This window comes from Neoarius graeffei, chromosome 11 (genome assembly GCF_027579695.1).
Source record: "Neoarius graeffei isolate fNeoGra1 chromosome 11, fNeoGra1.pri, whole genome shotgun sequence".
NCBI classification, from domain to species: Eukaryota; Metazoa; Chordata; class Actinopteri; order Siluriformes; family Ariidae; genus Neoarius; species Neoarius graeffei.
Genome location: NC_083579.1, coordinates 37,476,381 through 37,500,970, shown reverse-complemented (window position 1 = coordinate 37,500,970; position 24,590 = coordinate 37,476,381). Strand labels below are relative to the sequence as shown.

The window sequence follows — 24,590 nt, the reverse complement described above, 5'->3', positions numbered from 1 at the left end:
CACACATAGTCAGGACTTACCTGTCTAGATGTTTCATCTATACAGCACAATAGTATTTATCCTGTGTTTTAAATTAATATAGATTATAAATATACATATAGGTTTTACTTTACTATAATTTGACTGCTATAAATATCATACCTATTTAAAACACGTTGTTAAAGATCATATTTAAAATTTGTTAAAAAACATTATTCACTTTAAATTAGGGTGAGGCGATGGGCAACATATCAATTTCTGGATAAATTATGTCATACATTTTTGAAATATCATGGATATTGGAATTTATTTTTTTCGCGGTGCGGTTTCCATCAAATCCTGCGCTCTGATTGGCTGGCGAGTGGGTCCCTATCCTACGATACAGACCCCAGTTACGGACCTCTGGGGACTCGATCGTTCACAACAACAAACATAGTAGCATTTTTTGTCAACATTTATCTTTTTTTATAAGATTTATTTATAAGATTATCAAAAATCTTATAAATTTTTGCCAGCATTTCTCAGGAGAATAGCGTTAATTTTACAGCATGGACAGCGATAACGACAGTGTTCACAGCGAAAGCGAGTTTTACTACCCTGAGGAAGACAAAATAAAAGAAAACATTTCAGGAGAAAGCTAAAACCTGTTAGCCTGGCAAGCCAGACTAAATGTGAATATTTAGTCTGGCCTCGATCCGTAGACATTTCTGAAGGGTGTAGGAGGAACAACCCGCTGTCTTTCAAACTGTCTCTGTGCGTATAGGCCAACGCTCTGACCAATCGGCGCAACAGTGACTGTGACGTAGTCAGAGCGACAGAAAGCAGTGGGGGAGACCTTGAAATAAATAATTTTTCAAAATGCGTATTAATTAATAAACAGGTTCTAGATATTAAGAAGTTTGGAGTCTGTACCACATACTTAACATGCACTCATTTTTTTCAAGGGTTTGCTTAAACTGTTTTTGAGAGTTTTTATTTAGTGGTGTTTGGTGAAATAATTTCCCTTAAATTTAAAATAACGGGAAAATAAGAAACAATCAAAAAGTAATGTTTCAAAGCTGTTTATTAATTCTTCGTACTGCACAAACTAGCCCATCCTTTTGGCTATGAGCGGAGCCAGCTGGTAGATCAGACTTTTGCCATAGCCGGTCGGCAAAACAGCGAAAACGTCCTTCTTGAAAAGGAATGAGCGGAGAGCCTCTTCCTGCTCATGTTTCAACGAAAACTCCAAGTCTAATTCTTCTAAAACTGATTCCAAAGCGGAGTCAAACGCGCGCTGTTCAGTAGCCGTAGCCATTTTTCCTGCTGTGCTTTCTCCAGCATCGCGCAGCTTTGTCATCACTCCTGCAAAAGCCCGCCCAAAGAATCCAAACAAAAACCTTGCGTTGTGATTGGCGGGCACGATTTGATGCCTGGGGTGTTTGTTTATATGGTGCGAGGCTAGACCTATTCGCTAGGCAAAAAATATTTTTGGCTGCTAGGCGGGTGGGTCTAGTTTACTAGGCTAAAAACCTGTAACTGTTGCTGACGCCGAGCAAAAACATGGCTGAATCCTGAATGACTCAATTTTGTATAAATAGGGGACTACATAGGCGGCAAAATGTAGTTTTTTTCCTGCCATGGAAGTGCACTTGTATACCAAGGAGGAAGCCATTTGCATTACAGACGTGAATGAGGATCCAAAATGGCGGCTCGGCTCGGTTTTCCCTTTCGGGCGCTCTCATTTTCTGTTAGAATTTGGTAAAGAAAAAAATAAATATATTATTTACCAGCTTAAAGTTGGTCCATATGGTGAAATACCGTGACCTCGGCCTTGAATACTGACCTCAGCCCAGAGGGCCTCGCTCAGTACTTTCAAGACCTCGGTCACGGTATTTGACCATACGGACCTCCCAGCTGGTAAATAACATTTTATATATATATATATATATATATATATATATATATATATATAAAATTTTTATTTTTTTTTATTGCATTTTTAGTTTTTTGTTTTGTTTTTTTAATAATTACAAAATAAATGCAAACTGATTTGGTGTTAATTCGATTTTAAAACTGTAAAATGTTTCACAGAGCTTTTACAGGTTTTATTATTTTTTTCTTTTCAGTATTAAATATTTATTTAGTTTTGCATAAGTAAAAATGTTATTTAAAATTTGGTTTTCCTATACAGCAGTATGCAGCAAGGTTGTTGTTTTTTTCCCCTTCCTTCTTTCCCCTGACAAACCGACTCTCTCTATTGGGATGCAGTATCTTGTGTATCATAGAAACACATCTTTAAGAATCGTGATGCTATATTTGTGTCATATCACCTAGTAAACTTACACAATGCAGCTTAAAATCATATCAGTGATTCATCAGTTATAAAATTGTGTGCAGAAGTTTTAAACGTGTGTGTACGGAGCACCAATACACGTGAGGAAATTGGCATTTATGACACGTGCGTATATACAGCTGGACGCTGATAAATCCCGAACACTAAACACTAAATTCTCCTGCTGGTGCACAGACACGCTTAAACACGTTCTTCATTTGCATTAATAAACTCCCCCTAATCACCATATATGGTAAACAACTTCCCTGCACATGTTCACTTGAAATCATATTTCAAGGTTACATTGAAGGTTACATTACATACCTGTATTGAATAGATGTGTCGAAGAACTCTGTTTCATCACTGTTTATTTAGTGGACATAACGTACGTGTGTGTGTAGTTGGTAGTGTCCCTCCTGTTGTGTTTGTTGGACTGGGTCATGGCTCTTCCTCCGAAAACCCTTCTGCAGCCGATTCAGACTCTCTCGCAGGACAAAGACAAATCGGACAGAACCGTCCTCGGTGCCATCTATAAGGTCTGGCGCACGCACGCACACAGAGGTACCATTTACATAACCCCGTTTTCAGTGCTGATCAGATTAGTGTGTGTGTGTGCTTTCAGGTGCTGCACGGCTGTGTGTACGGCTCTCAGAGTTTCAGTAATCCCCGTTATTTCCCTCTGAATCTCTCGGACCTCAGCAGTTCAACCTTTGACCCTTTCCTAGTCCTGGAGAGTTTGAAGGAGCCTGAGCCTCTGCACTCACCCGACTCGGAGCGCTCGTCTAAAATACAGCCGGTCACTGAAGGTATTCATCCACGTATTTATATTTCGGTGTACACACACACACACACACACACACACGCTGATATTCAATCATATGATATGTTTTTAAAAAAGTTTTCGAATAAACCTTTATGACTGTAGTGCACTCCCCATCACTAGTTGCTACGGCAACAGCAACTACTTGACGGCTTTTACAAATGTGCTGAACAGACACTGCGCAAATGCTGATGAGTAAGAAGTCAGTTTAATTGTCTAGCGCTTTTAACAACAGACATTCTCGCAAAGCAGTTTAAAGTGCCATTCCACCATTGGATGTATTCTTTGGCATAAAATATAATATATTTTATGACAACATGACTAGACAGAGAAATCTTTTAGCTTCAGAATGATACATCAAACATAATTTTTTGACAACGACAAGTATATTAATTTTGCGACCAAAGTCACCTACCCTTTTAATTTCCGCGCGGTAGTGAAACGTGATGTCATCGACAGGTTCCCCTTCTTGTGTACCACGTGTCGGTCTATTTTTAGACCAGGAAACCCCCAAAGTGAGAGAGTCATTTCTCCTCGTATATGGGGGCCAAAAAAAATTGCGAAAAATTGAGTTAATCTTTCAGTTAGCTAGATTTATTGGTATTATTTTTATCGCGTTCTATCCGCCATTGCTGATAATATGTGCCACGTCACACGTCTCGTGGTACACAAGAAGGGGAACCTGCCGATGACATCACGCGCGGAAATTAAAAGGGTAGGTGACTTTGGTCGCAAAATTAATATACTTGTCGTTGTCAAAAAATTATGTTTGATATATCATTTTGAAGCTAAAAGATTTCTCTATCTAGTGATAGCATTTATATATGTTGTCAAAATATATTGTATTTTATGCCAAAGAATACATCCAATGGTGGAATGGCACTTTAACAGAAAATTAAAGACTTCAAACGTACGAGCTAATTTTATCCCCGATGAGGGGGGGAAACCTCCCTCAGACAACACAAGGAAGAAACCTCGAGAAGAGCCGGATTCAAAAGGGAGAACCCGTCCTCATTTGGGTGATAACAGAGAGCGTGATTTATAAATAAATAACTCTCTTCTATAACTGTGTCCTGTATAGAATGAAATCTCTTTGAGGTGTGCCGTGTTAGGAAAATAATCCACGACAGCATGATGTGATGAAGTGGTATTCCTGTTACCACCCTGACCTTTATTATTTTTCTATAACAGCATGACCCCAAGTGTTTTGTTCCTCTTATAACACAGCAGTTTGCCAACGGTTTATTTTATTAAAGAACGGCACGCCATTTTTTTTAACCGTTTATAGTTGCATGTAACATTCTGTCTCACGTTATAGCAGCTATAAACAGTCATTCCCTTCTTCAAGAGGCCTCTCGTTTTTCTCTCTCAAAGTTAATCAGACAGCGTGAATGACCTGTGGCTATAGAAACGATAACAGGAGCATTAATATAAACCTGCGATTTGCAGCTACACTGTTGTCAGAGCTGCTGTTGTAAAGAATTAATCGACACCTTCTGATCAGTTCTGCCGCAGTGTGTAATTATTGTGATATGAGAATGTAATATGAGGACGCACACAGTGTTGTTAGCTGCAGGTTCCCTCCTCATCCTCGTCTTCCTGTCATTAATGGGGAGCGGGGTGCTCGTCAGGGGGAGTGCGAGACACTGAATCAGCTCAGTGTGATGCAGGAGTGTGTTCTTGTATCTCTCTCCGCTGCCCCATGCTGCTTTAATTCCTGCACTCGTTTCTGGTAAACAGCAGGAGCTCAGCAGCTCGTAATGAAGCCGAGGCAGAGCAAGGCATGCGTGCTCCGGGTTCCTCACACGGAGCCTGTTCGAGCCTTCCTGAAAGCCGTGTGTGTGGGCGTGCGGGCAGAGAGTGGTGGAGATGAGGAGTGTGTCGTGTCGCTTACATTCACCTGCTTTCAGCTAAATACGCGATTATGTAGTGTGCTAACAGGCACTCAGGGGCGGGGCTAGAGGAAGAGTTTGTCACATTCATTCTCTTTCTGTATCTGTTCATCTTGCACACTTTTCTATCTGTCAGTTCTTCCTTTTATTGCTTTCTTCTTTGCACACACTATTTTTTTTTATTCTTAATTTCCTGATCTTTCGTTCTGTCTGTCTCCCTTTCATGACCTTCTTTTCCCACTTTTTCTCACTGCTTCATTTTGTCTCTTTTTTTCTTTTGTCCTCCTTCCTGTGTCTTTCCTTTCTTTCTTCCATTTACACTTTTCCTTCCTCTTTTTCCTTTCTAAATTTCCTCCCTCTGTCTTTACTTCCCTCCTACCTGTTTTTTTTCTCGTCTCGCTCTTCTTCTTCTCTTTTTACTCTCCTTACTTTTTCTTTCATTATTATCTGTTTCTCTCTCTTACTGACACACGCAGTCATTCTCCTTACTTCTTTCTGTCTCTTGCTGTCTCTCTTTTTCACTGTCTTGAACTCAGTACTTGTCTTTTTTTAGCTCCATCAACTTCCCTGTCGTGCTTTTTTTCCTTACTTCTCTTTCTTTGCCCCATTTTCTCTCCTGTCTCGCTCACCTTACTTTCTTTATCTACTTTTTCTCCGTTTCTCACTCTCCTTAATTCTCTTTCTTTATCCTCATTTCTCTCTCCTCTCTTTTGCTCATTGTATCTCTCAGTACTTCTTTTTCTTTACCTCTCGCTCTCTGTCTCACTCTCACTGAGGGTTTTTTTTTTTTGTCCCCATCTCAGTGAGGAGCCGTATGCAGCAGGGCCTGATCTCCATCGCTGCTCGGACGCTGGTGTCTCACCTGTTGAATCACCTGTCTCACTTCCCCCTGGGCGCAGGAGGTCCGGCCGCTCTGACCAGTCAGGTGTGTGAGAACCAGGACAACCCGTACTGCCAGAGCGCTGACCTCGCCCCCGAGCTCTTCCACACACCCAACCTGCAGTTCTTCGTCCTGAACAGTTCCACGCTACTCTCCTGCCTCCAGATCCGCTCCGATGACAACATGGCCGCCGGTCTTGTCGCCCCCGACGCCTGCGTCCGCCTCATCGTCAGGGACATTTCCGGAAAGCACTCTTGGGATTCGGCTGTGCTCTATGCCCCGCCTCAGTGTGCTCCTCAGACCCGAGCGCTGCGCTCTCACCCATCCTCCAGTCCTGCAGGGGGCGACGGGGAGCATGCCACAGACCGTGACTCAGTAGAACAGGATGAGAAGGACGACCTCTCGGAGAGCAAGGATTTGGAAAAAGAGGAAGAAGAAGAAGAAGAGGAGGAGGAGGAGACGCTTTCAGAGACGATGGCGCCATTAGCGAAGCGGCGGTGCCGTGAAATGATTCCCAGTTGGGATTCTCTTCAGGATGGTGAAGACGTTTTGGATGAGGTGCTGCAGTATTTGGGATCTTTGAGTCCAGAGTGCCTCCAGAGAACCGGAATGCCACTGAACATTCCGGCTCAACCTCCTTGCTGCGTGTCAGAGAAACAGGAGAATGATGTCATCAACGCCATCCTGAAGCAGAGCGCAGAGGAGTGGGACTTTGCCACGAAACACGGGAACGACGTCCACACGAAGGCAATGGAGCAGCCGGAACCCACGGCCCAGAGACCACAATCGGCCTTCTACTACTGCAGACTCCTGCTCAACATCCTGGGCATGAACTCCTGGGAGAAGAGGTGAGAACCAGAATGATAGACGCGCACACCTCCGACACACTCCAGCACATACGAACCAGTGTTCCAGCTAGTTTACTTTACCAGGGCACCACTCCCTGCCCTCCAGAACATGCACCCTGCCCTCAAATACCAGTGCCACACCCAAATTTATATGTGCCCTGCTCATAATTTTCCACAACTTTCCAAGCGCTCGGCGCATACATTCCGCCACAGAAGGAAAGTGTGCAGTAACGAATGTTGCCGACTTACAGTGAAAGTAACGCATGTTGGCCAATCACAACACACTATTAGCACAGGGTCATAGCCCTGCTTTGTCGACCGTTTTGTCTTATTACAGTAACGAGTCAGTGGCGCAAGGTACGTTTGAAAAGAGCAATGCCTGCAAACGCACGAAAGAAAAAAAGAATTGCTAAAAGCATCAAGGGGCTCACAGAACCTAGCACCTCTGTTTGCCAGAATGGAAGTAGATCTCGAAGTTGAGGACTAAACAAATGCAATCAAAAGTTAGGCCTGATAGATCGAGACTCTAGATATAGATCTATAGAAAATGTAGTCAGTAACGTTAACATGAACGTTTGACTAGATCTAATCTATAACCTCAATTCCAAAAAGTTGGGATGCTGTGTAAACTGTAAATAAAAGCAGAATGTGATGATTTGCAGATCATGGAAACCCTATATTTTATTGAAAATAGCACAAAGACAACATATTTTATTGTTTTTTGAAAAACATACACTACCGTTCAAAAGTTTGGGGTCACTTTGAAATGTCCTTATTTTTGAAAGAAAAGCACTGTTCTTTTCAATGAAGATCACTTTAAACTAATCAGAAATCCACTCTATACATTGCTAATGTGGTAAATGACTATTCTAGCTGCAAATGTCTGGTTTTTGGTGCAATATCTCCATAGGTGTATAGAGGCCCATTTCCAGCAACTCTCACTCCAGTGTTCTAATGGTACAATGTGTTTGCTCATTGCCTCAGAAGGCTAATGGATGATTAGAAAACCCTTGTACAATCATGTTAGCACAGCTGAAAACAGTTTAGCTCTTTAGAGAAGCTATAAAACTGACCTTCCTTTGAGCAGATTGACTTTCTGGAGCATCACATTTGTGGGGTCGATTAAATGCTCAAAATGGCCAGAAAAATGTCTCGACTATATTTTCTATTCATTTTACAACTTATGGTGGTAAATAAAAGTGTGACTTTTCATGGAAAACACAAAATTGTCTGGGTGACCCCAAACTTTTGAACGGTAGTGTATGCTCATTTTGAATTTGATGTCAGCAACATGTTTAAAAAAAAAAAAAGTTGGGACAGGGGCATGTTTACTACTGTGTTGCATCACCTCTACTTTTAACAACACACTGTAAACGTGTGTGACCTGAGGAGACTGACTGCTGTAGTTTTGAAAGAGAAATGTCGTCCCATTCTTGCCTGATATACAATTTCAGTTGCTCAACAGTTCAGCGTCTCCTTTGTTGTATTTTGCGCTTCATAATGTGCTGAATGTTTGAAATGGGAGACAGGTCTGGACTGCAGGCAGGCCAGTTTAGCACCCGGACTCTTTTAGTACAGAGCCATGCAGTTTTAATATGTGCAGAAAGTGGTTTGGCATTGTCTTACTGAAAGAAGGAAGGCCTTCCCTGAAAAAGATTTTGTCTGGATGGCAGCATATTGCTCTGAAACGTGTTTATATCATTCAGCATTAATGATGCCTTCCCAGATGTACAAGCTACCCATGTCATGTGCACTAATGCACCCTCATACCATAACAGATGCTGGCTTTGGAACTGTGCACTGATAACAAGCCGGATGGTCCCTCTCCTCTTTAGCCTGGAGGACGTGGTGTCCATAATTTCTAAAAAGAATTTCCAGTTTTGATTCGTCAGACCTCGGGACAATTTTCCACTTGCCTCAGTCCATCGTAAAAGAGCTCGGGCCCAGAGAAGGTGGCGGTGTTTCTGGATATTATTTATATCTGGGTTTAACTTTCATTTCATTTTCAAAACATTTACACGCAGCATACATGGTGTGTACAGTAGGGTGCATCAGTTGCCCTCACTTTCATAAAATCTGATGTTTTGTTTGGGTGTTCCTTTTCACCAATAAAGACATCCTGTAAAATGTTTTGACCATATTCAAAAGTCTAATGGTGGCACCATGAGGTTCATTTTTTGCCAAAAAACGCTTATTTTATGTTTTTGCGTAAGGTTTGAATCACAATGTTGGACTCCATTTATTGATTTCTTGTGAGCCAGAGATCATGTTAAGAACCTTTGCAAGGGATTGAGAAGCATTAATGTGATTCATAATACATTTGTATTGTTTCAAAGTAGTTGAACAATGATTCAATGAACAGCTAAAACTCAAACTGTGCTTGATGATATATTTAGAATATGTACTAAAAATGTGTATCTAAGATATTTGGTCAGAGATGCCTACTAGTACGGATTGGCCGTATTTTGTACGGAAAAGTTACGTAAATACGATGTTACGGCAAACAGTGTTATTCTGTACGGAATTATTATAAAGTCTTAAATTCCAGTGAGTTGTTTTTAAATGTCCAAGCGACTTTTTCAATCCATGCGCGATTCACGGCTATTTATTTTTACGACAACCGCTCATGCCGTGTGTGACATGCGCAGATTCCGCACATGCTGTGTGTGACATGCGCAGATTCCGCACATTTGTTTGCGCTATTTTCGATACGGTAGAATGGCCGTGCATTACACCCAGTCAAAAGGGCAATGGATGCGCGCACTGCAAACTGTGTAGAACTGACATTAACATCACTCATGGTGGTCGCAATGACTGCACGCGGCATGTCAACTACAAAAAAAACACATGGAGTATGCTGAAATGGCGAGTCAGGCGGAAAGTAAATCTGGGGGTATCCAGCAGTTTTTTTACGAAATCTGTGGATGAAAAGACACGGAACGTGACACGTGCTGAAGCGGTGATGGTTGACCTATGCTTGGAGTTGAACTTGCCAATTAGTGCCATGAAATGTGAGTTAAACTTATTCAGTTTCTTTTTACATGTCTGATTTTTATTCACTGAAATATCAAACACTGGCTGTACTTCTTTAATTCAAAGTCTTTTCAGTGTTGCAAGTGCAAATGTACATGTAGTATGATCAAAAACAGAATTTTATGATTAGTGCTGTTGGGATTGTGGCAAAAAATGGATCATTCCACTGTTTTAAATACAATTATAAATGCCATTTTATTCAATATCTCTTCTGAAGCATTATGCTGAAGTATTTATATATTGGGACATTAAGATAACAATGTCGGACTCTCTTTGGCATGAAATAAGAAATTTTTTTAAAATTTTATTAGAATCCGTTAACAGGTAGAACATTTTGCCAGGCAATATAATATAATATACTTTTGAGGAGTTACATTCAATACCAGTGATTGGTAGTCAACCGTAATGTCTGCAAACAGGGAACACTATTGTATTTATAAAAATGTGATATATTGTATGCTCTAGAAATTTGTTGAGTGGAAATTCAGTTGAGATGGCTGCTCGCGTTTTGTTTATTCAATTCACACAAAACAGTACTTTTTAATAATTTAAATGTAAAACATATTGGTATATACACCTCTTTATAATGGAAATGTGCATAAATTAATGTTACTGAAAGTCATTCCAAAATACTGAAAAATGTTTTCAAGAATACTGAAATTCAAAATTTGGGGTAGGCATCTCTGTTTGGTATACTCTATAAGGTGCCATAATGTTTCATGAAAAGTGATCGAAATTTTGTCATAAAAGTCATAAAATAGCAGCTTTTTCCATAACTTTGAGCTCCTGGTGCCACCATTAAACTTCTGAATTTTGTCAAAATATTTCACCCAGTGTGTTCAGTGTGTTTTCTTACCAAAAGGAACATAAAAACAAAAATGCATCATGATCGGAGGAACTTTTCATTTTTAGGGGGCAACTGACGCACCCTAGTGTGCAGCAGCAGCGAAACGTCCCGAAACTCCAACAGCAATAAAAATAGAACATTTTGACCAGAATTCAGCTTTGCAGTCAGCACCGTTAATTAAATCAGTGATTTAATGTGATAATTATAACTAGGATTATTCATGTAGTAATATATTGATTGCACTCAACCCCTATTAGATTTATTTCAAAAATCCACTTCCCGGCTGTGTAACCCAACTCTGAATACCAGGAACTTTCCTTACGTAAATGTCGATGTAACGTTTGGACTATAATCCAGAAATAGAAGGATTTAAACAGATGATGGTGTGAGTGTGCAGTTAACATCGGGTAATAGGTGTGAACATCCGTGTGTGTGTCAGAGACTGAGACGGAGTGTGCACACTGATCTCGTGTAATCGATCCTAAGCACAGCGTGTGTTTATTTCCTTCCTCATCAGATCATCATGTGCACTTCTCTTCACTCCTCGTGTGTTTCTCTGTCTCCTTGCTGCTGTCGCTTTGCTCGATATACAAAGCTGAATATTTCAGATTAGCAGTAATTGGCTTGGTTTTTTAAGGTGCTAATGTAATGGCATTAATTTTTATGATCTACATGAGCTCTGAAGTGCATTGAGGCAAAATAGTTTTTGCATTGTCCTCTCAGAGGGCTGTCTAACAGCGTGTGTGTGTGTGTGTGTGTGTGTGAGAGAGAGAGAGAGAGATCATATGAGAGATTAATTCTTAAAGACTCTGCAGTCTGCTCTGCCTTTCATTTAGGTTGTGAATAAAAGGCTGCTAGCTTTAAAATCCAGCATTATTATAAAGGTGGAAAGGGCTGAAGAAGCGAGCATGCGTCTCTTTAATGAGGAATCGTCCTCCAGGCGTTCATGTGTCATTTAGGAGCCGTGATCCGCCAAGGGCTTTGTGAACACCGGCTTGCGTTCTTTGTGCTGCTGGGTTTTTTTGGGTTTTTTTTTCCTTTTCTTTTTTTTTTTTTAACTCTGTCTCCTGAAATGGCTCGCTTTCAATGGATAAAATGAAGACCATTACGTTGCAACAGGCTAATAAAGAGGCCTCTTTACTCGAAAGAAAAAGAGCACCAAACAAAAAAGTCCTTTTAGAGAGCGGCGCGTGGCTTTTACGCATGACTCATGCAGAGAAAGAAGAGAGAAAAGTAAGAGTTGCATTATCTCACACCATTTCAGGAGTTTCACATTGAATATGAACAGAAAAGCAGAATGAGTACAGTGGAGACGGACGGACGGACACACACACACACACACAGAGTGTATAAGATGCTAACGCTTTACATTCACGCTGTCTTAACCAACATTATCACTGTATCAATTAACATAAACAAAGTGATGTTCCTTCCATCCACATTATACACAAGTAGCATTAAATCCACCACGGCGCTGCTGAATCCTAAATTCTGACTGTTGATCAGAATTAATGTTGATGAATTTTCCAGAACATCAGCTCGGACAGTGGTGCAGCTGCAAATCACAGGTTTATATTCATGTGCTCGTTCTAATACGTTATCGTTTCTATAGTAACAGCTCGTTTACAGGGACATGTACAGCATATGTTCCCTATAAAAGTGTGTGATCATTGATACGGCAAAGTTTTGTGTAATTTCCGAAACGTTTCTGGAAGGAGTCTCCAGTGTCAGCGCTTCCCTGGTGAAAAACCTTGCAGGATCTTTAAGGATCCATGAGGACTGTCAAAGACCTGCCAAAGATCCTTAAAGATAAGGATCTTAGAAAGAGCTTCATATGCAAAATCCTCAAGGATTTGACAAAGCTCTTTGAAGGATCCTGCAAGATCCTTAAGGATTCAACAAGGATCTTTCAAAGATCTTAGAAGGATCCTTCTAAGGATCTTGTTAAGCTCTTTCCTAGGATCCTCGAGGATCCTTGATCAGGATCTTCAAGATCTTTGCAAGGATCCTGCAAGATCCTCAAGGATCTTTCAAAGATCTTAGAAGGATCCTTCTAAGGATCTTGTTAAGCTCTTTCCTAGGATCCTTGATCAGGATCTTCAAGATCTTTGCAAGGATCCTGCAAGATCCTCAAGGATTCAACAAGGATCTTTCAAAGATCTTAAAAGGATCCTTTTCAGGCTCTTATGAAGAGCTCAACCGGAGTCCTCAAAGATTTAATCTGGATCTGATTTTAATCTGACTTTAATCTGGCAGCATGGTGGTGTAGTGGTTAGCACGGTCGCCTCACAGCAAGAAGGTTCCGGGTTCAAACCCAGCGGCCGGCAAGGGCCTTTCTGTGTGGAGTTTGCATGTTCTCCCTGTGTCTGCGTGGGTTTCCTCCGGGTGCTCCGGTTTCCCCCACAATCCAAAGACATGCAGTTAGGTTGACGTGGGGCGGCCTTGGGCTGAGGTGCCCTTGAGCAAGGTACCGAAGCCCTGACTGCTCCCCAGGCGCTCTGGTGTGGCTGCCCACTGCTCGGAGTGTGTGTGTGTGTGTGTGTGTGTGTGTGTGTGTGTTTTCACTGCTTCAGATGGGTTAAATGCAGAGGATGAATTTCACTGTGCTTGAAGTGTGCATGTGACGAATAAAGGTTTAAAAAATATATATCTTGTAAGGATTCTTGTCAAGATCTTTGTGAGGATCCTTTAAGATCCTCGAGGATCTAATGAGGGTCTTTCAATTTTTTTAAATGATCCTAATTCAGCAGAATTGGCAAGGATGGAAGTAGATTGAAACTTACCTGATTATGATTCATAAGAATTGGATAAGGATATACCAAGGAATCCTGAATAGCCAACATCTTAAGGATCTTTGAAAGCATCTTTCATGATTTCAGGGTTTCAAAGATCTTGAAAGGATCTCCTGGTCCATCAGTTGACTTCTTGTACTGGAAATGTCAGTGTACATGTTATGGTAACCTCAATAAAGAATTGTTTTTGTATGGAATTGAATGTGGTTGTTTTTTTAAGATTCTTGTAGATCTTGTCAAGATTTCAAAGATCCTTGAAGAACTTGGCAAGAAGTTAAAATATCTTTGTTGATGCTTGAAGATCTTGGCAAGAAAACTGAAGCTCCTTGAAGAACTTGGCAAGAAATTGAAAGATCTTTGTAGATCCTTGAAGATCTTGGCAAGAAAATTGAAGATCCTTGAAGAACTTGGCAAGAAGTTAAAATAGCTTTGTAGATCCTTGAAGATCTTGGCAAGAAAATTGAAGATCCTTGATCTTTTGAGGATCTTTGTTGAGATCCTCAACAGGATCCTCAAAGACCCTCTCAAAGAACTTTATGGATCCTTGAAGATCCTTGAAAGATTTTCACCAGGGTTTGTAACAGTCAGAGGTTGAACTGTAACTTTAAGATTTCCAACATTTTCAGGACAGTTTCCACTACTTCTTTGCAGTTTCTCGGTAATGTGACAAGCTGCATTTTTTTTTCCTTTTTGTCTTATTAACTTGAAGAGAGAGAAAAACGAGAGGATGGTGAGGAAACGACTGTTTATAGCTGCTATTACGTAAGTGACAACAGGAGTTAGCTTGCTTCACTGACGTTCCACAGCATTAAAGATAACTATAAATGGATAAAAAGTATGACGTGTTGTTCATTAATAAATAAAAATGTGATCATTGGTGAATTGTTGTAATCAAGTTAAGTGTGTGTGTAATGCGTGTGTTTGTAGTGCATTCATGTGAGTCTTGGGTTTTTTGTTTTGTTTGGTTTTTTTCCCCCCAAGAATCTGTGATAAAAACAGAGCTGTGGATAATTAGAAAGGTTGTGTTCTAATAAACAACAACCTTTCAGAGCAGAAAAATATAGTTTCTCTATTCCCTATGGAGTCTTTCTATATAAACCAGTCTGTGTTTATCTGTATGTTGCATGTAATCTGATGTACAGTTATACACACGCATGGAGTATGTTTGTTTTAGTGTCTGTGTTTCCATAACAACAACAAGTGTGCGAGTCTGGTCTGTGTGTTGGCTTTCTAAGCAATACGGTGTGTGTTTAAATTATCTCTGTCTCATTTAATAACGTCATCAGGGTGCGATTATTACATGGACAACAAAAAGAAGTCTGTGAGCTCAGTACATATAGATGAAAGTCTTCCGGATTTACCCGGAAATCCAGATATTTGACAAAACTCTTGAAAGTCTCCGGTTTTCCAAATGGAGAAATTTATTTTTCGTATTTTTCGTGTTCCTAGACGCGGCGTAATACTTCACATCGTCCTTGCATGGGCGCAGTCCTTAAATAGCCCAAACATAGTTCATTGATTAAAGACAGGTGTTCTTTGTTAACGCCGCGCGTGCCGGAGCTCGTAAGGTGCACCTTCAGGTGCACGAGCTAAGGCGCGCAGGACTGACACCGTTCTGCGCAAGCGCAACACAATCGCACTAGAAAGCCTGTTCAAGCTGCCAGTGTAGCTGCAGCCTTTTTAGTTGCGAATTACGAGTATTTCCTCTTGTGTTAATAATTCGCCATGTCAAAACAAGCAAAACTTTCCTCCTTCTTTCGACGTGAAGAAAGGTAAGCAATTTATTATATATTTTTTTCCATCAAAGTTGCATTTTGTGGTTTCGAAGCCAAGTTTTAGTGCCGTTTCTAGAACACAATGTCAAGAAAACGTGGAAGAAACAGCAATAATGGAAGAGCCAGTTTCTAAGCTGCCTAAAACTAGCAATGGTAATTTATTTTTTGTTACATAATGTACTCAGGCTGCCAGTCAGTGTGTGACACACACACACCACTGAAAAATCCTAGCTACGCCCCTGATTTACATGAGAAATGTGGTATTCATTGGTGCGTTTAAGGCTACATCCACACGGCAACGGCAACGAGATGTTATTTAAAAAAATATCGCGTCCAAATGGGCAACGATCAGTAAAATATCAGGTCCATATGGCAACGCAACGCTTGCTGAAAACGATGCAATACACATACCACACCTCTAGGGGCGCTGTAAGACGGTCCCTTCGGAGACACCAGAACAATAGAAGAAGTAAGGACGCATGCGCATAAACTATTATGCGCGAGACTTCATATTAGCCACAAAGTCAGAAAAATCTGTTCGTAAAATTACATTATAATGACCAAATACAATGAAAAGTATTTTTCCAGTCTCACCTGTGAAAGGTAATCCCATGTGATCTCGTTTGGACGGTAAACCTGTTGGTACAGTTAAACGCAGCACATGAATGAGGCATCTTTATTCTCCGCTTTGACCTATCCAATATGGCGGCGAGGATGACGTATGATTCTACGCGGAAGGCGGCATCTTTAATGGTCCGGAATAAATTGAATGCTACACGTTGATGGATTAATTTGTTCTTCTACGCCCTTTTTGAGGAATGTATTGTAGGACTTAAACCAACATCTGAAGAGGTGAGATTGCTCCTTTTTTTTTCCCTATTTTTGCTGGCGGGATTGACTCTGCCTAAGGGCTATTCTCTCTCTCTCTCTCTCTCTCTCTCTCTCTCTCTCTCTCTCTCTCTCTCACTTTGCACCATTACACAATAAATATTCACAGTGAAAATATTTTGTAAGCGCGTTTCATGAACCAAGTTATAGGATTTGTTGACAACTCGCATCGAGTTCGTTACACTTCTGCCGGCGTGAAGCACATGTGGTTGTGATGTCATCATAAACAAATCCGTTCTACTCATCCAGACGACTTCGCAACGGCAACGTTGCCAGATCTTTCCACTCTGGAACCCGTTCTCAAAAGATTGCGTTTTGGGCACCCAAAACGCCGGTGCCGTGTGGACGCCAGGCCAAAACGATAAACAATTGTATCGGATTCACCTGAATCCGTTGCCGTGTGGACAGGGCCTAAATTTACAGACAATACGAACTAATGTAAACAATTGGCTTCAGCTCGCATAAATATGAATTGGAAATGTTTAGTTCACTTTAGCTTATGCAAACGCACAACTCGACTAAAAGATTGATAAACGAGGCTCAATGTCCCCAACATTGAAACCTGAAAGCTTTAGAAACTCTAACAGACCTTTACTTTTTAACAGTACTGTTTTGGGATTTTGCTGAGTTTACCTTCAACTGTCTGATTTTTTCAAAGTAATGAACTGTGTATCAGGAAAATCACCGCGTTTTCTAAATGCACTCCTGAAAATTACTCATTAACTAGGGGAATTAAATTTGATATTTTTGACATGTTAATCATTAATGTACATGAAAGAAAAAGGCTTAAAAGTTCTAACTTGTTTTAGTGAAAATAAGTACTAAAGTACACTAGAATGCAGGGTTTTTTAAATTTTTAAAGTTTTAAATTTTAAAGTTTTAAAAAGTTTTTAAAATGTTATTAAAATGTTTTCGGGGGACGTTGCCCCCCCATCTTAGTTTGACTTTCAAAAGTTCAGGATTTTTTTCTTTGCTCCACTTTCATCTCTAAGTACAGGGGGTTTGTTTGTTTGTTTGTTTGTTTGTTTGTTTGTTTGTTTGTTTGTTTGTTTGTTTGTTTTATTCTGATTAAACTCTGTTTTTAAACTCTCCATGTTTACAGTCTTAAAGTTATTTAGGGAGGGGGTGTGGCCTAAGAGTTGAATTTGGAGCTTATACTATAGAAGTGATTTGGTGGATGATGATGACGATCTAGTTCACATGTGAAGTGTTTTTATTTAATTGTGTGTGTGTGTGTGTGTGTGTGTGTGTGTGTGTGTGTGTGTGTGTCATGTTTTCCCATCAGGAGCAGCTTCCACCTGCTGAAGAAGAACGAGAAGCTGCTGAGGGAGCTGAAGAACCTCGACTCCAGACAGTGGTGAGGCTCTGAACATCTATGTGTCGGTGCAGTGCTGAGGTTAACACCGAGGTCATGTATTGTGTTTTAATCCCACAGCCGTGAGACGCATAAGATTGCGGTGTTTTATGTGGCAGAGGGACAGGAGGACAAACACTCCATTCTGTCTAACACCAGCGGCAGTCAGGCGTACGAGGACTTTGTGTCTGGACTGGGATGGGAGGTAATAAGAGCTCTCCTCTGTTCTGTCTCACTGTCTGCAGGAATGAGTGTTCAAACCCTTAGCCACACCCACTCAGTAACCATGGCAACATGGGCGAATCTGGCTGGCACAGTAACGTCCATCTTCACCTCTGTATGTTTAAATTGCATGATGTAATAATTCTGTGGTCTGATTGGTTACACTGTCTGACTGGGGGCGGGACCTGTGATCTGATTGGTTACACTGGCGTTGGGGGACAGGGCCTATGATCTGATTGGTTATAACAGCATTTGGGGTGGGCTTAAGGTGTATTTTGATTGGCTAAGAATAGGGCTGCACAATTAAGTTATTCCACAAAATCAAGTCGTACATGAGCTGATAGCCGACGAGGCACAGCACCGAGTTGGCTATAAGCCATGTACCACAAGTTCGAGTGAAATAACGGTCTTATTCCATCCACATTCACTGGATTTTGAGAAACGGAGCATTTTTATTTACATTTTTTTTGCAAATTCGATAAATAAAAACTTTATACAAAGTGTCCAACAAAATAATTTCCGCTTAGAATGTAAACAAACTGGCGACATGACAGTAGCAATTTGTGAAAAATGCTATCATAATAATTCTTGAAAAATAAAAAAAGATACACTCATCATCAAATACTTTTATTCAATGTATTGTTGTCTTTATTTTTTTGTATTTTTGGGGGGGTTTTGTTTTTGAGTAGAGTTTTTATTTTGTACTCAACATAAACCTAAAGTTTAGCTTAGATAAAGTTAGCAACTGGCCAGTGTTAGCACTGATTTTGAGTATTGACTCTGGTGCTGTAAGTCATCTGTTTAGTTCGGCTGATTTTGAGTAAATCGTTGAATATGTTTAAGTCTTAAGAGTGTGTGTGTGTGTGTGTGTGTGTGTGTAGGTCAACCTGACAAGCCATTGTGGTTTCATGGGAGGTCTTCAGAGGAATAAGAGTACAGGTTTAACTATGCCCTACTTCGCCACATCCACCGTAGAGGTCATGTTCCACGTGTCCACTCGCATGCCACCTGATTCAGACGACTCGCTCACCAAAAAGGTAACCCTGGGGGGGGGAGGGAAGTGTGTGAGAGATGACATGGCTAAGGCCAAGTTTACATTAGACCGTATCTGTCTCGTTTTCTTCGTGGATGCACTGTCCGTTTACATTAAACCGCCTGGAAACGCCGGGAAACGGGAATCCGCCAGGGTCCACGTATTCAATCCAGATCGTGTCTGGTCCGGTGCTGTGTAAACATTGAGATACGCGGATACGCTGTGCTGAGCTCTAGCTGGCGTCGTCATTGGACAATGTCACTGTGACGTCCACCTTCCTGATTCGCTGGCGTTGGTCATGTGACGCAACTGCTGAAAACGGCGCGGACTTCCGCCTTGTATCACCTTTCATTAAAGAGTATAAAAGTATGAAAATACTGCAAATACTGATGCAAATACTGCCCATTGTGTAGTTATGATTGTCTTTAGGCTTGCCATCCTTCCACTTGCAAGTGGTAAGTGATATGCGCTGGGATCACACACACAGCGGTTCAGTCCCGAATCAGTGGTTGTGCACTTCACTCGCGCGCTCTGTGAGCTGCGCAGGGCCGGAGTGCGCACCCTCCAGAGGGCACTCGCTGTTCAGGGCGGAGTGATTTGGAGCGCAAGATGCCTGCGGAGCCGAGCGTATCCGTGTATTGGTGTTGCTGTGTGCACGCAAATCGTGTATTGGTGTTGCTGTGTGCACGCTAATCGTTTTAAAAAGGTTAATCTGATGATCCGCTGATACGGTCTAATGTAAACATGGGCTAAGTGTGTCCCTCTTACTGAAATCCTCATCTTAAGCCTGCTTTATTCTTCTCATAACTATTTCTGAGAAACCTAAACGAACGGGGAAAGCTCAGAAGGGGCGGGACAGGAAACAGCAGGGCGTGATGTGAGAGCGTACATTTTGCTGTTGTCCATATAAATAAATAATCAGCACTTTGAGTTGAGGCTGTGGAGATAAACACTATCCCGGCTGCGTCGTCATCTACACAACTTTATTGTTTAATAGAACAAACCCTTTTCTGTTTTTCCATGCACTTCATTATCTTCTGTGACCTCTGGAACATTTCTTGTCTGGATTCTTTAAAGGATTTGCTTTTGCAGACTTAAAATACTTGGATCATCTTCAGAATATTTAACATTATTTACAGTGCAGGAAGTATTCACACCCATTCACATTTTCATTTTGTTACATTAGATCTTTACGCTTAAAACTGAGTACAAATTTTTTTTCTCATATGCAAAATTTGTTTACCAAATTACTATTTTTTAAAAATAAGCTGGTGATGAGAAGCTTTTTGGTGCATTCTGTCAAGAAGAACATCAGGAGATCTCTTACTAAATGTTTCATGTTTGTCTTGACTGTCTCACACTTTTTTTGCAGTATGATTTTATTTTTTAAAATAAAAATAATCCAACTGCTCAAATATTAGACTTGTTATTTAAATGTGTGTGATTAAATACATGTTATTTACCAGCTGGGAGGTCCGAATCATGAAATACCGTGACCGAGGTCTTGAAAGTACTGAGCGAGGCCCTCTGGGCCAAGGTCAGTATTTTCAAGGCTAAGGTCAAGGTATTTCACCATACGGACCAACCTTAAGCTGGTAAATAATATATATATTTTTTTCTTTACCAAATTCTAACAGAAAACGAGAGCGCCCAAAAGGGAAACCATATTTAGAACAAACTTGCTACAAGCTCGTTTTCGTCTTTCTCCTGAAATGTTTTCTTTTATTTAATCTTCATCAGGGTAGTAAAACTCGCTTTGCTGTGAACACTGTCGTTATCGCTATCCATGCTGTAAAATTAATGCTGTTATACTGAGAAATGCGAAAATAAATGTTTACAAAAAATTGCTACTATGTTTGTTGCTGTTGTTGTTAATGAGCAAGTTGCCAAAGGTCCATAACTGGGGTCCGGATCGTAGGATTCCGGACCGCTCGCAAGCCAATCAGAGCGCACGATTTGATGGAAACCGGACCGTGAAAAAAAAATAAATATCATAACTTCACTGATTTCCAGTAGAATATCAAAATAAAACCCACAAATTCCCTGAGTATGACTCATGGTTCTCGACGCTGTGCAAATATTTTGTCGTTTTCTCCACACCATAAAAACACCGTTTGTCCTTTTTAAAACCCACAAAAGATCAAACAGAATGGCTTTTCTCTACTTTCCCCTCGCTGTGGCGACCTCTGACCCCTGAGAAGTCTGAGACCGAGACTCAGAGTGAGAGGAGAAGATAGGGGAGGATAGAAACGTGTCTCTCTGAGAGAGTCTCAGCTCCTCCTGTGCTGGATGAAGTGGTTCATAAAGCCATGCTGACCTCAAGCTGCATTTCTACCCGCAGTGAGCTTGGCCTTTGTGTTCCCGGCCCGCAGCATTTTCACCTCAGCACGAGAGAAAAGAGGAGCAAATAATGGTGGATAACAGCCCCATGCTGCCCTCCTTTCACAGCTACTGCTCTCTATCTCTCTCATCTCGCACTTGCTCTCTCAATTCGACTCTGGTTCACATCCACCTGCTTTTGTGCACGTTTTGAATTTGAGCATAAGACCACCTAAATGAATGATTTTTTTTCCCATTTTTTTTTTTAAGAAGGCTAATTACGGTGAAATGAGATTTTCTCGCTTATTTGAGGTGTAAAAATGGTCATGTGGATGAAGAGAAGATGTGATAAAGGAGGGGGAGAGTGTTTTGGAATAAAGGCGTCTGTAGAGCGTGCGGACCATGTCCCAATCCACATGCTGCTGTAGTGAACAGGGTGTTAAATACAGAGAGTGAAATGAAATGAAAAAATTTCATCAGTGATACAAATTCCAGTAAGTGATATTAGCTGATGTGGAGATTTTAAACAGGCAGAAATTAACTCCTTGTTCACATCTTTGACTTCCTGTGGGCGTGTCCATGCCACTAATGCTATTGCTTGTGGGTATGACCTGTTCACAATGTTATTGATTAGGCGTGACCGGTCAAATGTTATTGCTTGTAGGTGTGGCCTGTCTCTGATGATGATGTTTGTGGGTGTGGCCTGTCTCTAATGTCATTTCGTGTGGGTGTGGCCTGTCTGCAGCATTAGTGATTGTGGCTTGTCTTTAATGTTCCTGCTAATGGGTGTGGCCTGTTTGTGATATTAGTGCTTGTGGGTGTGGCTTGTTTGTACAGTTATTGCTTGTTGGTGTGACCGGTCCCCTAGTGTTATTGCTTGAGGGTGTGGCCTGTTTGTAATTTTATTGCTTGTGAGCATGGGTGGCCTGTTGGTAATTTTGTTTGTGGGCGTGGCCTGTCCCTAAAGGTTATTGCTTGTGGATATGGCTACTTGTGGGCACAGCCTGTCACTAACGTTGTTGCTTATGGGCGTGGCCTGTTTCTAACCTGCATACACCGGATCTCCTGCATCGTCTGACTGTCTGAGATTCATCATGCCCTCATTTTCTGTTCTGTTTACAGATCTGTCTGTCTTACGGATCTGTCTGTCTGCACCCGTCTTCCTCTTCCTCCGTTTACTGGACAGTAGAAATCTAATAACGAGTATAATGAGCACTAACGAGCCTGACTGTAATGCGAGCTCATTTGAGGACGACCAATCACCTGTCGTTATTGCTGTCACTTCAGAGAGAGATTGAGAGGGAGGAAAGAAAGAAGGGGGGGAGGAGGAAGAAGGAAAGAGAGAGACAAACAGATACATGGAAAGACAGAAAGATCTGGACCGAAAGACCAGCAGGTGAAAAGACAGACAGTAAAAGTGGCCGATGGACAGACAGAAGGTTTGGTTTGATAGACGGGTACTGGACAATATTCCTGAGTGATAAAACAATAGCGATGTGTACTATTGATAGACACTTGATCAATAGCAATAAGAAAATTGTTCAATAGTGTCTTTGATAGTTTTGCTTACATGTGTTAAATGCATGCTGCCAGAAAAGTACATAAGAAATACACAGGTTCGGTTGCATGAACAAACCCCAACCGTGCTCCATCCCTTACTCATAAACAGCCAGTCATACAGTATACCTTGATAATGGAGCGTACAATGAATGGCACGCAAGCAGCCGCACATTTTACAGGTGTGTTGTTCGGTTGTGCCACTGATATGTGACGCAGCAACAGAAAAAGCACGGAGTGAGAAAAAGCGCCGTATTTCCCACAGGTCTGAAATATACTTGTGGTGGTAGTTGTCAGAAAGGGCTGCTATATCTGCCAGGAATAACATGCTCTACCTCATGAATTCCGATCGCAGTGGAATTCATTGCACTTGTACTGCTCAGTAAATCGCACGAATATCCATCAGTGACAACCACGTTGGTTTAAATTTTGTCGGCTATCTGCGTTCTGTTTTCATGTGTACGGGTATTTGTCCGATCATTTCAGCATAGCACAGCTCCTTTTTGTAATACAGTACATTGTTGGTTATTATTTATCTATCGCTCACAAAACATTCTCGGTCTTCATACTTATTGGCTAAAATCAGTTCCCAAATATACTTAAAGCAGATACGCAGAACCACGGCCTCACTTTCGTTTATAAATGCCTTGAGACCTCAAGAATGGCACAGGAATAGTTTTAAGCGTTAACAATAAATCTAATATAGTAATTTTTACAATTAAAGTAATTTATATAGGTAGCGGGCCGAGTGAATGACCTTGACGTCCGTATTGTCACAGCAGGAAGTCTATCGGTCTCATCGCCATTTCCGCTATACTAAAACACAGAGCTGAGGCAATTCCAATCCTCCATTTTGAGCTAATTTATCGCCATGCCACGCCATGTAGATGCGTTGTTGGCGGGTGCAGCAACACGACAGAAGGTGGATTTACGTTGCATTCATGGCCCAAGAATGTTCAAACTGCAAAGATTTGGACGCGTTTTGCAAGAAGTTCATGGGCACATTGGGCGCCTACGAAGTGGTCTCTCCTCTGCTCTGCACACTTTTACTGAAGACTCGTACGAAACCTCTGATCTGTTGAGGAGCGTTAGCTATAAGCCCGTATTGAAAGAGGGTGCAGTATCAACAATTAAATAAAACTACAAGAAAAGGAAAGCAATTATTTATTTATTTTTTTAAAAGGAAAGTGAGTTCAGTTGCACCAGTCCTCCGAGGGTTGTTGTTAAAACCCGGGACAGGACATATCACTCGGGCAGTGACCTCCCCGCAGTTGTTGCTAAAACCGGTGGCATCCCGTTCCGTCCCGGGTTTTAGTAATTGCCTGAGCCCAGCAATAATGGCGGAATACACAGTATGAAGAAAAGTGAATGAGTGGAGCAGCTGTCTTATTTCTAAACTGGATATTGCTGCCATCTCGCCCTTACGTGGAAGAAGCAAATGAACGGAGAACTGAACAAACAACTGAAAGTCAGATCGTTTTTGAAACAATCGGCCACAAGGTCAGCCTTCAAGAAGCGAGAACTAGGGCTGTGCCGATAGATGATGCCATCGTCCGTCGACGATGGTGGTCATCCATCACGATGGAGAGCCACCATCGTGATACCACGCCCCCTCCTGTCATAATCATGCATATACGGTATCATCTGGGCCTATTTAACCTAAAAAGTTAGTTTTTTGTTAGTTTAGTTAGTTAGTTTTGTTTAATATATAAATATATTATATAACATATAATTATAAATACATAATTATATAAATCATTATAAAGTAATATCCTATTACCGCTTGTTCACGTAGGCTATGGTGCAGGGACGTGCTAGTGAACATAACATGTGGTTACACAAATACAGTATGCTACTAATAATAAATTTTGACTTCATTTTTTAGCCTACACTATACTTTTAATGTAAAATTTGTCATGTTGTTCAAACAAATAGCCACTATTAACGACTTCAGTCGGGAAATATTGCACCCCAAACGGCAGTGAAGCGCAGACTTCGGCAGAAGTCAAATGGTCAGACACAAAATGGTCCACTCTA

At 41.1% G+C, this 24,590-nt stretch overlaps 1 protein-coding gene across 4 annotated transcripts in view; it reads left to right on the top strand.

The window, feature by feature from the left end:
- The window catches only part of ralgapa1 (Ral GTPase activating protein catalytic subunit alpha 1), a 128,512-nt gene that overhangs the window by 72,578 nt on the left and 31,344 nt on the right, over nucleotides 1–24,590 (top strand). For all 4 annotated transcript variants that reach the window (XR_009655632.1, XM_060933801.1, XM_060933799.1 and 1 more), the window contains exons 31-36: nucleotides 2,695–2,829; nucleotides 2,916–3,099; nucleotides 5,809–6,733; nucleotides 17,354–17,425; nucleotides 17,504–17,627; nucleotides 18,526–18,681. Coding sequence is in view for 3 of the 4 variants with exons in the window: in XM_060933801.1 (XP_060789784.1) it covers nucleotides 2,695–2,829; nucleotides 2,916–3,099; nucleotides 5,809–6,733; nucleotides 17,354–17,425; nucleotides 17,504–17,627; nucleotides 18,526–18,681 (1,596 nt within the window). In the remaining variant the exon portion in view is untranslated. The remainder of the gene's footprint in view (nucleotides 1–2,694; nucleotides 2,830–2,915; nucleotides 3,100–5,808; nucleotides 6,734–17,353; nucleotides 17,426–17,503; nucleotides 17,628–18,525; nucleotides 18,682–24,590) is intronic.